This window comes from Astatotilapia calliptera, chromosome 3 (assembly GCF_964374335.1).
Source record: "Astatotilapia calliptera chromosome 3, fAstCal68.1, whole genome shotgun sequence".
NCBI classification, from domain to species: domain Eukaryota; kingdom Metazoa; phylum Chordata; class Actinopteri; order Cichliformes; family Cichlidae; genus Astatotilapia; species Astatotilapia calliptera.
This window is the reverse complement of record NC_137424.1, coordinates 64,051,301-64,065,222: the sequence shown is the minus strand read 5'-3', so window position 1 is coordinate 64,065,222 and position 13,922 is coordinate 64,051,301. Positions and strand designations below refer to the sequence as shown.

The 13,922-nt window shown below is 39.8% G+C and overlaps 1 protein-coding gene across 1 annotated transcript in view; it reads left to right on the top strand.

Annotated features, from left to right (window-relative positions):
• The window catches only part of npy2rl (neuropeptide Y receptor Y2, like), a 90,124-nt gene that overhangs the window by 29,709 nt on the left and 46,493 nt on the right, over nucleotides 1-13,922 (top strand). Inside the window, exon 2 of the mRNA XM_026163166.2 lies at nucleotides 11,437-11,679. Within this exon, the coding sequence (XP_026018951.1) occupies nucleotides 11,500-11,679 (180 nt within the window). The 5' untranslated portion in view covers nucleotides 11,437-11,499. The remainder of the gene's footprint in view (nucleotides 1-11,436; nucleotides 11,680-13,922) is intronic.

The following is a 13,922-nucleotide window of genomic DNA, read 5'->3' as shown; positions in this document are numbered from 1 at the left end:
TGACTGGGGAAAAGAAGGGGAGAAAGAAAGAGGGAAAGAGAAACAGCTGAGAAGAGGGACGGGGGAGAAGGGCAAAAGACAAAAACCAACAGAACGGGCAGAAAAAAAAAAGAAAAGGAAAAAAAAGCATATATCAATCACCTGGATCACCTGCTGAGAAAGAAAAAAGAAAACAAGCAGAAGAGAACAAGAGTAATAGAATAAACAACATCACATTAGTTAGGTTGCTTAATATTTCCACTAAGTACTTTTTAAAATACCAGAATAGGGAGGATGGAGTAGGTTTAAGTTTATTAGATTGATCAGTGTTGCTGAACTATGAAATATTTTGGGCGCAGTGTATTTTTTACATACAGGTATAACAGAATAGCTTTAGTGTTGTTGTTTATTTAAACTTGAGTATGAACTTATACAAAATGCAGCAAGATATTTAAAAAAACGTTTTATTGATTAAAAAACACTATATCGGATTCATATCGGTATCGGCAGATATCCAAATTTATGATATTGGTATCGGACATAAAAATATGGTATCGTGCCATCTCTAATAGACGAGAGGGCAAAATGCACAAAAACCCCCGGAGAATAGAGGCATCCTAATCCCATGACATGATAAAGACTTACAACACCAAGCCTCAAGCTCCAAAATATAGTTATATCCTTCATCTATCCAGAGGTCTGTATTAGGCCAGGTTGCATCCTTTGGCCAGCTGGGTCTGGCTCCTGAACTTTAAATTTGACATCTCTGATATGTAAGAACTTTAGAAGGTACTTGCAGGGATGAATGGATAATCATGCAGTTTTTAAATAATGCCAACGTTACTCAGAGTACAAAAGGATTTACTCTTATCACCTTCTCGCTCAGGTCCACTCGGCTGTTTTGCCCTGTAAAACCTTCAACCAACAGTACTGCCTGATCTTAGGAAGCCAGTTTGTGTGTAGGTGCTCAGACAGACAGAAAAGTCAGCAGAGCTTTATTAACCCTCGTTTCTCTTTGGGTCACTGAGTTTTATGTAGACTCCCCCAAGAACCCCTGTATGATTAAACTGGTTGGTTTACAGCACTGTGTTGGCTTCTGGAACAGATGCATCCTCTTGATGTTTTCCTTCTCTTTGATTTGACCCAGCTTGTACAAATAAATGAGGGGCAGTCATCCGCAGAGAGATGCACCAAGATCTGAGGCATCTGTTGAATGTCAATGAAGCAGTTTGACAAAAATGAAATAAAATCAAAGTGTTTGACTCCGTGCAGCCAATATGTAATGATAGAGACAGACAGCGTGTTAAATTGAGAGTTTAGTCAGGAGTGATAGATTTACAATGTAAACAGTTGTTTAAGGTGTAATGAGAAGATTAGCAGGAGAAACACATGAAGGGGATTTGCTCTGTTTCTGTCAGAGCTGGCAAGAAAACAAAGGACAAATAACAGCGAGAAGAGGCGTGCAGCCGTCACACTATTTAGATTATATTAAAGGCACCTGCTTAGTGAAAACATGGACACTGGCAATCAAGTGTTTGAAGGAGTGCATTTTCAGCCCATCATTTAAAATAAAAGGAGCCTGTTCTTAAGCCATAAACACTCTTTGAGACATTTCTTTCCAAGATGCTGTGTTTTCAACTCAAATGGCAACAGAAGCTCAGACACCATTGTTTTGTTCGGGATTTGAAATACAGTTCATTTCGTTTTACAAACCAGTTTTTCCTGTTGGCCTACATTCTAACAGAGTTAAGCTTAATTGCAATTTGTAGCCAGAGTGGGTGTTAATAGTTCTAAAGTTAGACATTTTGTTTTTATTGGAAATGTATTTGCTAAATATATTTAGAACAAAAACTTTAGTTTTTGAAAATGTGGCAGTGTCAAGAGGTTGGATACTTTTTATGAAAGTTAATACATTATGAAATGCAATTATTTTAATCAAGCTTATGAGAAAATCGTAATGGCAGCATTATCGTAGGGCTATTTCACACAGGCCTTAGAGATCAGTCAGCTTCAGGTCATAAGGGAAATGTGTATATACGGATGTGGCTGGCTCACTTAGTGAAATCAGTTGCAAAGAGGCTGCTACACCAAAAAAAAACAAAACCCTGCTTTTAATTGCTTTAGTTGTGAGCACATTGCCTCCACTGCCCATAGTTTGCCCTGACTTAAATAGTGGATGAACGTCAGTGAAACTCATTAACTATGAGTCAGACCAACAATGGAGAAAGTTGGCCTGGTAAAAGTTGTGCCTTACTGCTGCACCCATTACTCTTCAAAAGGTGTTGAATTCTCATGATTTAAAACCATATTAGCATTAAAACATCCCGCTTTTACAGGAGTAGAGGATGAGGAGTAAATGTATCCACACCACCTCCTCTTGTACTGATTCACTGAGGCCCTTCACATTCTTATAGCCTTACAGGAAAGTTGAGGTCTGGTTGTATGAAGCAGTGCCTCTGGAGCATGGAGCTCTTTTGAAATAGCTTGTGGTGAACTTTGAATGACCAAAAAGATTTTTTTTTATATATCAGTCGAGAATAGGGGCAACTTCTTCTGCATATTATGCCAGCTGCTTATCTGTCTGTGGTCTTGTTTGAAATTCTTTGCACATTATTGGTTCTGCAATGTTTTAGCTGTCTAATGTAACATCAGCATTGTTGTTGCAGCATGCTGGAACTGTTCTGGAAATCCCAGGCCGCTAATTTGAGCTTGTTCTTCACTTTAATATGTGCAGCAGGGGTGGTTTAAAAGAGTTTGAGTCCAGCCTACTCCACATTAATTTCTGTAACACCATTCTGATAAAAGAGAAATGGATAAGTAAAACATCGGCCAAAATTGTTCGCCTTTGCTGTCATGCATTCATCCATGCACGGTCTCTGTTAGTTACTAGCCTATTTAATGACCAGCCTTAGAGCACTGATCATTGATCTTAGATGATTGAAAATGATTATTCATAACTAATTAATGTGATTTTTAGGTGTGTGATATACAAAAATAGTACAAGGAAAGTTAGTATTTGTAACATCACTATCAAGTCTGTGATGTCCCCAAAGCATACAAACAATGTCATTAGAAAATGAAAAATAAAGATACTTCCCAAATCTGGGAAATTATTTTGTTATAGCAGCTGAAATGATTATAAAATAATAACAATGATGGTAATAATATCTGCCAGATGCTTCTCTGCCAGACAGATGTATTACAGAGCATGTGGGTAGCTTAGCTGATTCAGACTGTTAGAGACAGTGCATCAGAAATGGATGACCCCATTTGTAGCCAACCACAAAGCACCTACCTGATCAGTTCACTCAGTGTCACCTACTCCGATGCTGCTCCCACAGCAGACGGCAGCAGAGTGATAAAAATCTCTATCATGTTGTTGCTTAGATTGCAGTTTTAAAAAATAATTTATTATTATTATTATTATTATTCAGTTCAGTTTTATTTGTAGACTGCCAAATAACAATAACAGAAGCCTCAAGAAGTAGTCTTGCCCATCACTAGTTCTCCAACCATAACCACTGCAGAACTGTTAGAAGTATTTCTGTAGGTCCTATGAACTGTATGATCTGTCTGAGAAACAGCCTTTGTGAAATCGTGTCCTATGATGATTGTACTGAAAGTCTGCACTGTGCGACATCAGCTGGTATATTCATAACATTTCTCTTACTCTTAAGCTTTCAGTGCAGCTTTTATATATAAAAGCTAATTGTAAATCAACATTAGTGGGTCCCTCAAGAATTGAAAATTATGTGGCAAAAAAGGTGATTATTAGAACCCGGATATCCGAAAACACACAAAGACATTTATTGTTTCTTTATTTTTGATGTGATATACTTAAAGTGCACAATGAAAGCCATTATTTCTTAATTTCTGCTCTTCAGGTTTCAAGTCAGCCTCAGTTCCCTGTGACTCAAGATCAGGCTCCTCGATCATGATCCTGTAGAACTAGCTAACATTATTACTTTGCTTTGGCATCCCCAAAGAATGCAAAGAGTAATTTCTAAGAAAAAAACGTCCCTCTGCTTCTTAGAAATACTATTTAAAATCACCAATATTCAAAAATATGCCACACTTTACTATTCCACTCTTGGAAAGCCTTCAAACAACCTTAAAAGACGTTTAAGGATTCTGTGAATTGGGAAAACATGGCTGGTTTATCACAACAGTAAAGAACTTTAAAGTTGACACTGAGATCCAAACGTATCATTTGTGAAATCATCCCCTGGTGCAGATGCAAGATTTATGTCTGCAGTCACAGAGAAAAGACAGAAACAGATACTGTAACGTGGCTCCAGAGGTTAAGAGTCTTAACTGAAACAATTTAGTTTCTTGCTTCTGGAGGCAAATCTCAGCAAGCATGCGATGCATAGAGAAGGCATCTCTTCTGTCTGTGTTCAGTAACAAACAAAGTATTTTAGGACTATATGTGGCTTTGAGAGAGGGATTAATTGAAGAAGTCATTTAAATTTGGTCACCAGGCATGAGACTTTAAATATATTTTTGGAAGTGAATGCATCACATTTACAGAGAGAAGCCAGAGGTCTGGCATCAGTTTGAAGCTATACTTCACTTATTAGTTCTTCTAAGCCTGTGCTTTGATCCATTTTTTTCTACATCAGCTCTTTTTAATTTTGAACCTTACACAGGAGGTTTGGCACCAGAAAGCTTTAATTTACATTTTAAAGGCTGACCTTTATGTTGTACTGTTGAAGTTCTGTGTTACAACCGAAATTAGCTGTGATGTGACAAAATTAGAACAAAGCTATTAAATGACTAACTAACGGGTTTGGCCTCTGCTCTTCTTCTTTTACTTAGTGGACGTGATATTATTTAATCGGTGGTTGACGTCAGATATGAGTTTATTAAATTCAGTTTCATTTTAGGATATCTTTCCAACAGTTGTTCAGGGTTCATGGATAGTTTCCTTAAAGGCTTTCAGTGCTTCTTCTTGAAATTTTGACACAACACAAAAGCTGGCCAAAGAATCCCAGCTATTCCAAAATTACAAGCCAAGCAATGGTTCAGTCAAGAACAACAATTTGTATAACAGTCTAATATTATTATCTAGTGGTGGACCTCGATTTTTTTTCTACTATTCTATTATTATTCTTCTACTATATCTAGATGATATCCTGGTGGCTCTTTTGACTGGCTCCCGGAAAGCATCCGGGCATTTTCCGATGCTATGCTCTGCATTAGCTTGTGCTGCCGTACTGGCCCACCTATCGCCGTCTGCTGGAGTGCACGCCAGCAGTGCCATTTGGTGGCTATTTCTGAGTTTACGATGGACATTCAGCACGTGGTTGGTAAGTCCAACCATGTGGCTGACTGTTTGTCCCACGCACTAGTTTCTCCTATTTATGTTGGCATAGACTATTACGCCATGACTGCTGACCAGAGTGGTAACTTGGACATCCTTGCCCTTAAGCCTGCTCAGACAGGCCTCATCCTGGAGGACAGACCAGTGCAGGATGGTGGTCCTCCCCTGGTCTGTGATATTTCCACCAGTCGCCCACGCCCGGTGCTTCCCGTTTCATGGTGTCGTCGCATTTTTGACTCATGCATGCTCTGTCACATCCAGGGGTCCGGGCTTCTGTTAAACTGGTCAGCTCCAAGTTTTTTGGCCAGGCCTTCACAAAACTGTGAAGGAATGGGCCCTAGCCCTGATACCTTTGTCCCAAAGACTTTAGAAACTTATAAGTTTGTTTTGTCAGGCAATGCTCATAGTACACCACTGCGTCTGCTGTATGACAGCCCGTTTAGAGTCCTCGAATCGGGCCGGACTTTGGAGGTTGTAGGGAGACTGTGTGTGTTGATAGACTTAAACCTGCAGATGTTCTTGGGGACAATCAAGTAGGGTCGGCCCAGCCCCCCCCCCCCACCACGGCCGCCTGTCTTCCAAGGGGTTAACTAACTCTGGTTTTCCCCCTAGGAGCCCTCAACCGATGGAGTTTCAGTTTTCTTCAGTCTTTACTTTTTCTGCCCACACCCCCTAATTCTCAGGATAGAGCTTTCTCTACCAGTTTTCTCCCTCCCAAGTTCAGCCTTTCCGCCCGTTTACTTAAGCCCAGGGTCCTGGACTAAAAGGAGACACTACTACGCGTTCGAGGAAGGCGGGACCACCAGGAGGCTCCAGTCACACTGGATGCAAATGGGTTCGCTTTTGGTGCTTTGAATGCTCAGTTCTGTGAAGCGGAGATTAAAGTTGGAGTAAAATATTATATTATTATAATATTAGGATCTCTTGTGTTGTCTTTACATCCACAATCTGTTAGTTATCTTATCCTCGCCGCTTGCGAAAGCTGTAAATACTAGAGTCCTTATATCCAATGTAAGGTTAATACCACAGCAGCCCAAAGTAACAATATTGGCAATTACCAGAATCATTTTTGATGTTTCTGTAATGGTTAATCCACCAGTAGTCAATTTAGTTCAGTTCAATTCTTTTCAGTTTTATTTATATAGCACCAATCCCAACAGTCACCTCAATGCATTTCATATTGTAAGGTAAAGAGAAAGCCATGATTGTTGGCTAGCTGTTGTTAGCATAATAACTTTGAACTCCTCCCTCTCATCCAAGAATGGTCCCTTCTGGCTAAAAAAAACCGCAAACCACTAACCTTGAGGCTTTGAAATGCCAAAGTTCATGGCTGACATCTACATCTACTTTTTAAAACTAGATTTGGTTATATGTACTCATTAATTATTTCCTTTATTTCAAAAAAAGTAACCATTCAGTATTTTTTTAAGCTATGAATCAAACAGGCATACCCTCAGATTCAGTGCATGACAATGACTTGGACTGCAGTCTGGATGTTTTGCTCCTAGTACAAGGAGCAGGGGGCCTTTCACATGTCTGTGCCCAGAGGCCAGTTAATACATAACAGATGAATATTAACCTTTTCAGCTAACTCTGGCAGTTCTTTGCAATTCTTTCAGTCCTCTGATGACCAATGAATGTGACTGACTAAACCAACACAAACACACAGCCCTCACCTGTCTCTTTTTTGTATACATATAAACATGAAAAAGATGCTTTGTTGAGTCCTTTTGTGAGTTTAGTTTGCTGAGCACTGTCTCGCAGTGTTGTGTTTCTTGTGGTGAGTATGATTCGGCACAGTCACTGATCTTGTCAGCCGAGAGAAAGAGCAGGAGGGAGCTGAATTCCCTCTAGCAACTTGCTCAGTGAATTAGCTCGCTGGGGTGTGTGTGTTTGTGTGTGAATGTGTTTCTTTGTATGTGCTTATTCCCACATGGATTTGTGTGAGTACATGTGCAAGTGCATTTAGATTCACATTGGTGTGTGTTTGTGTTACCATTCTTGTGTTGTTGTTGTTGGTGTGTGTGTGTGTCTGTCTGTCTGTTTGATGAAATGTCCTTTGAGGCTTATTTAACTGACCTACATATCAGAGCTGTGAAATGGAGAGGTCACAGTTGCATGTGCATGGTAGTGTTCAGACACTATGACACAGCTGGTGTGACATCTTCCCACCTGTGAACCACACAGTCTGACTTTGTGCACCATTATACAGAAACTAGAAACTTTCTTCCAAGATGGCACCTATCCATTTCAATTTAGGTTCTTGCAGTAGGTGGACATCTGGAACTAAAAATACAACAAAATAACAATAAAAAAAAGGACTATATTGTATAGTGCAGAATTGTGAAGCGCTATACAAATACAGGCCATTTAATATTTACCATTCTGGTTTTTACACATTGTCAAGATTGTAACTGAACTAAGAGAAGCTGTTGCTGATTTTGCTTTCACTGTCTAACACACTAGGTCCCATCAAAACTAGACAGTATAATCAGATTAAGATGTACCAATTTTTCCACTATTACGTACTTCGTTCGACTTGACTTAAGTCAGATTTTAGGATTTTCCATTACGTGATAGTATCTGCTCGGTTGGGGTTGAAAATGTGACATCAAGGAGACTACATCCCACAAAACGGCTAATGAGAGCGACTCCTTCACAAAAATCCATCCAAGCACATTGAGGTGGTATTCAATTATAATACCACCTCAATGTGCTTGGGGTGATTAGAGCATGGAAAATGAATAAAACTGAGTAGAGTAGAATAGAGTTGAGTCGAGCCAATCCAAGTAGGTACTATAGGAAAAGAGGCTATAGTGTCTACTCAGCTTGTTCAGCTCCAGCCTTTGTTAATGGGACATAAGCATGCATGCTGATATAAACTACTGATGCTATCAATAGCATCTAGGGGCGATCGTGGTTCAAGAGTTGGGAGGTCGCCTTGTAATCGGAAGGTTGCCGGTTCGAGCCCCGGCTTGGACAGTCTTGGTCGTTGTGTGATTTTTATGTTTAGGTTTCATTGGGCAAGCACTGCTTGGCTTGCATGCCCAGTTTTTGAATATCTACATAATAAAGATATAAAAAGTGAGACATCTGACATTGTGGAATTTCAGATGTAACTGTTTTTGATAACTTAAAATATAAGTTATCAAAAACAGCATCCTCACAGTCAATAAAATCATTACTTTGCATTTGTATGTTTAAAGTAACTGCTAAAGTTTTTGCAGTTACCTTCCTAGAGATTATGGATATTGCATTTTATACAGCATCTGAAACTTAACTACTACTTAACCTAAGTTCCTTTTTTCCTGGTCTTATCAAATCCTGGTGATAAGAAATACAAAATCCAGTACTAGTTTTTAAATGCCCAAACTTTGTAGGCTCTCAGACTTTTACTTTGTCCACATGGGCTAAATGAGCAGCGATATTAACAGCCTGAAGGTGTAACTTCACTGAGAGCTGCCCAGTATTGCGCCCATCTGCTGCTCTACCAACCAGGCCAGACGTTTCTGCCTGCTGCAGGGCACCTCGACACTTAGGATTCAGTCTTTTGATTAAATTTTTGAGGCAAAAATTTTGATACTCAAAATGAGACAAAGTAACAATATTTTTTTTTAAATCAAAACCAGATATTTAAAAGTGCACACTTTTTAAACTGCTGCTGTTTTAACTGGATATTATTGTTGGTAATGCAAGCAGCATGAGGTCAGTTACTGTTTCACTAGTTTGATTCAGTATTGTTAGTTTTATTTATCTCAAATTAAAAATAAATATTTTATCAGAGTATCACAGGAATGTTTAACACTTTTCAACTTTGTTTATTTATCGTTATTATTAACATTGTTGTTGTTGTTGGTGGAATTATTCATGAATTGTCATATATGTATGTATATGTGTGTTTGACTGTTCTGCAGATTATCTGAGGCTCTACTTTTGGGAGTAATCTGATCTCATTTATATTCTATGCTGCTTTCCAGGAACAGGGATTAAGGATAACATTGTGACACAGGTTGATTTGACAGTGACCTGATTACTTTTAGGTGTGTGTGAAAATGGGTAACGTGATTTTCATAGAAATGAAGGCATTGTAGTTGTTGAGTAAAAAAGTATTTTTCACAAACTTCAGCTTCACATTTTCAGAACAACAATGTTTAGGGTTCAGTTAAATGTAATTTTACTTATATGGCACCAAATAAAATAAAGAAACATTCCCCTCAAGGTGCTTTATGATATAAGGTAAAGACCCTACAATAACATTTCATATTGTTGCAGGATGAAGTGTTCCTGATTTAATCCTGTGTTTAGTGGGGCATTCTAGTAATCTGTCTGTGTTTACAGCAGATTGGATAGTTATTATGGGCAAACACCAATGGTTGACTTAAACTGGGGTTTTAGAGTAATCAGCGTCAAATAACATGGTTTTCCTACTTTAACCTGATTGCTTGCTGTAATCTGTTGAGTATGACGTGAATTAAAACAAAGTTTATTGATATGGCTTGAAGATTTAATTATCTCATTACTTGCCATTGTAGTGTCAAATACAGTATATACTAAATTTTCTCTATCAAACGTTCTTTCACTTGTCAGAAGAGCTCCCCCTTCAAAAATCCTTTCATCATGTGTGAAAAATGTTGAACTTATTTTAGTCTTTTGATTCGTTTTTAAACTATTGTAACATCACTTATATTGTTAAAAAAGTTACAGTTGGAGGTGGTTGGATTCAGGACACAGAGGTTTCAGTTATGTAACTGCAGCTATACCATAGCCTTTTTTTTAAACATTCATTCTTGAATAATCAGGCCCCATCTTATCTTACAGACATTAAATTCAAATATAAATTTTTGCTAAATTTTCATTTCTGTTTGTTAGCTACTTGTACTGTTACTTGGGTTAACTTTTAAATCATAACTTTTAGTTAAATATTCACTATGTTTTTAGCTGACCTTGTTTTTAATTAGCCAATGTTAAGGTTCACATAATTGAGGTAGGAGAGTACAAACAACCAGGTCCAGAAGATCTTGGTCAAACAATTGATTTTAATGAATACACACGTGGGAAGACCAGTCTGTACGCAGACAGCACTTGATCTTCGACTTAATCAAAGCATACACAGATTTTTATAGCATCAGGGTTTGAATTAACGACGCCCCTTCATACGTCACAGACAGAATATATACATACGTCAAATCAAAACCATAATGACTTTTAACACAGTTTAAAGGAACGTTGTCTTCTATCTTCATGGCCGGTACTTCCTGTCACTGCCGGATGCTCTCTTGTCATCTTGACACCTCAGCAGCAGTTCTGCGACAAACTGCTCTTTTGCAACCCCAAGCAAAACATGATTAAACTTCCACCTATAAATGATTCTCTCTAACTGAGTGTGTGTGTGTGTCGTCCTCAAATGCTCTCTCAATTCACCCGTTGCACTTCTGACCTTTTACCAGACCAGAGGCTCATCCTTATGTGTAATAACCTAACTGAAACTACATGTACTATGTTGAATAAATGTTTTAATCAAGAACCTCTACTAAAAGTTTAGTAAAAGAATATAAAAGTATAACAGACAATTTGGATAACCTAGTAATTCAAATAGCCTCGTCTAACCTGCTCAGAATGACTTTCAGTTTCAGTTATGCAAAGCCTTCTGCAACTTCCTGTCAACTGCAACTTAGTCTTTCTGAAAGACACACACACTGTTTAAACCTCTGAATACAATATCAATGCTGCAGATTATATTATTAATGCAATGGTAATGATGATGATTATTTAACAATAGCAGTAAAATAATTTCCCTGCTCCACACCACATATTTAGCCTTCTATGCTTTGTTCCTCCATGAAATCTGTTTGCGAATCATTAAAGGTCACAGTTACTGACTAGCTAGTTAAAGGAATAAAAGAGTCAGATCTTTATCTGAGCATTTGAGTGAAGATATAAAATAAGATTAAATATTCGATTCAGGTAGTAGAATGGTCATGCTGCTCCATAATATGACATAGCTTTATCAATCAGTCAGTGTATCTTATGTAAGATGTACTTCAGTCCAAAAAAAACCTCCATATACTCTACTCTTTCTTTAAGCATGTTAATTTAACATTTGTCCATTGGTATATTTCTTTGTTTTCCCACAGGTCCTGTGAGTATAACTGTGTGACTGTAAAATGGCGCTGCCAGCTAAGCACATATGATCTGACATGGAGGCCATCATTGCAGTCAACTCCACACAGGACGAGCTCCCACCCGACGATGACCCCCTTAACAATGCTTTCCTCGAATACGACCCTAACACTGGTGTCGCTCCCTCAGCTCTTCCTACACTGGCATTTGAAGGAGTGAATTTCTTAGAGGACCCCATCAGCCTACCAAGTGTACAGGTATTGGTCTCACTTCCATTAATTTTTCCATTATGAGGAAAAACATGAATAATTTATCCACTTCTAGTGCCTCAAATCTGCCTGGCAGGCCAACAGTGTAATAACTCACTGGAAATGATGGGCTATCACAATAAAAAAAATATAGCATGTATTCTCATATACTTTATGAATTTGCCTAAATGATTTTTCCACCTTGCTATACATAAAGCTATAGAATAGAATAGAATTCAACTTTATTGTCAGTGCACATGTCACAAGTACAGGCAATGAAATGCAGTTTGCATCCATCCAGAAAGTGCTTTAGCCATGATATTACAAAATATATATTAGCAATTATATAGATATATTACAGAAATGGGTCTGTGTGTATGTATACATATATATATATGTATGTCTACATATATATATATATATATATATATATATATATATATATATATATATATATATATATATATATATATATATATATATATATATATATATAACACCCAGCACGCCCCTGCGGTCGGTTTATCCTTCAAGCTCAGGTCCTCTACCAGAGGTCTGGGAGCTTGAGGGTCCTGCGCAGTATCTTAGCTGTTCCCAGGACTGCGCTCTTCTGGACAGAGATCTCCGATGTTATTCCCGGGATCTGCTGGAGCCACTCGCCTAGCTTGGGAGTCACCGCACCTAGTGCTCCGATTACCACGGGGACCACTGTTACCTTCACCCTCCACATCCTCTCGAGCTCTTCTCTGAGCCCTTGGTATTTCTCCAGCTTCTCGTGTTCCTTCTTCCTGATATTGCTGTCATTCGGAACCGCTACATCGATCACTACGGCCGTCTTCTTCTGTTTGTCTACCACCACTATGTCCGGTTGGTTAGCCACCACCATTTTGTCCGTCTGTATCTGGAAGTCCCACAGGATCTTAGCTCGGTCATTCTCCACCACCCTTGGGGGCATCTCCCATTTTGACCTCGGGACTTCCAGGTTATACTCGGCACAGATGTTCCTGTACACTATGCCGGCCACTTGGTTATGGCGTTCCATGTATGCCTTGCCTGCTAGCATCTTGCACCCTGCTGTTATGTGCTGGATTGTCTCTGGGGCATCTTTACACAGCCTGCACCTGGGGTCTTGCCTGGTGTGATAGACCCCAGCCTCTATGGATCTTGTACTCAGAGCTTGTTCTTGTGCTGCCATGATTAGTGCCTCTGTGCTGTCTTTCAGTCCAACTTTGTCCAGCCACTGGTAGGATTTCTGGATATCAGCCACCTCCTCTATCTGCCGGTGGTACATACCGTGCAGGGGCCTGTCCTTCCATGATGGTTCCTCGTCTCCCTCCTCTTTCTTGGGTTTCTGCTGCCTGAGGTATTCACTGAGCACTCGGTCAGTTGGGGCCATCTTCCCAATGTATTCTTGGATGTTCGTTGTCTCATCCTGGACTGTGGTGCTGACACTCACCAGTCCCCGGCCCCCTTCCTTGCACTTAGCGTACAGCCTCAGGGTGCTGGACTTGGGGTGAAACCCTCCATGCATGGTAAGGAGCTTTCTTGTCTTTATGTCAGTGGCTTCTATCTCCTCCTTTGGCCAGCCTATTACCCCAGCAGGGTACCTGATCACGGGCAGGGCGTACGTGTTGATGGCCCGGATCTTGTTCTTACCATTCAGCTGACTCCTCAGGACTTGCCTGACCCTCTGCAGGTACTTGGTGGTTGCAGCTTTTCTAGCAGCCTCTTCATGGTTCCCATTCGCCTGCAGGATCCCCAGGTACTTGTAACTGTCCTCTATGTCTGCAATGTTGCCTTCTGGTAGTTCAATCCCCTCAGTTCTGACTACCTTCCCTCTCTTTGTTACCATTCAACTACACTTCTCCAGTCCGAACGACATTCCAATGTCATTGCTGTATCGCCTGGTAGTGTGGATCAGTGAATCGATGTCTCGTTCACTCTTGGCATACAGTTTGATGTCATCCATGTACAGGAGGTGGCTGACAACTGCTCCGTTCCGTAGTCGGTATCCGTAGCCAGTCTTGTTAATGATCTCACTGAGGGGGTTCAGGCCTATGCAGAACAGCAGTGGGGACAGAGCATCTCCTTGGTAGATCCCGCACTTGATGGTGACTTGTGCTATGGGCTTGGAGTTGGCCTCTAGTCTTGTACGCCACATCCCCATTGAGTTCCTGATGAAGGCTCTTAGGGTCCCATTGATCTTGTACAATTCTAGGCATTTCAGTATCCAGCTGTGGGGCATTGAGTCA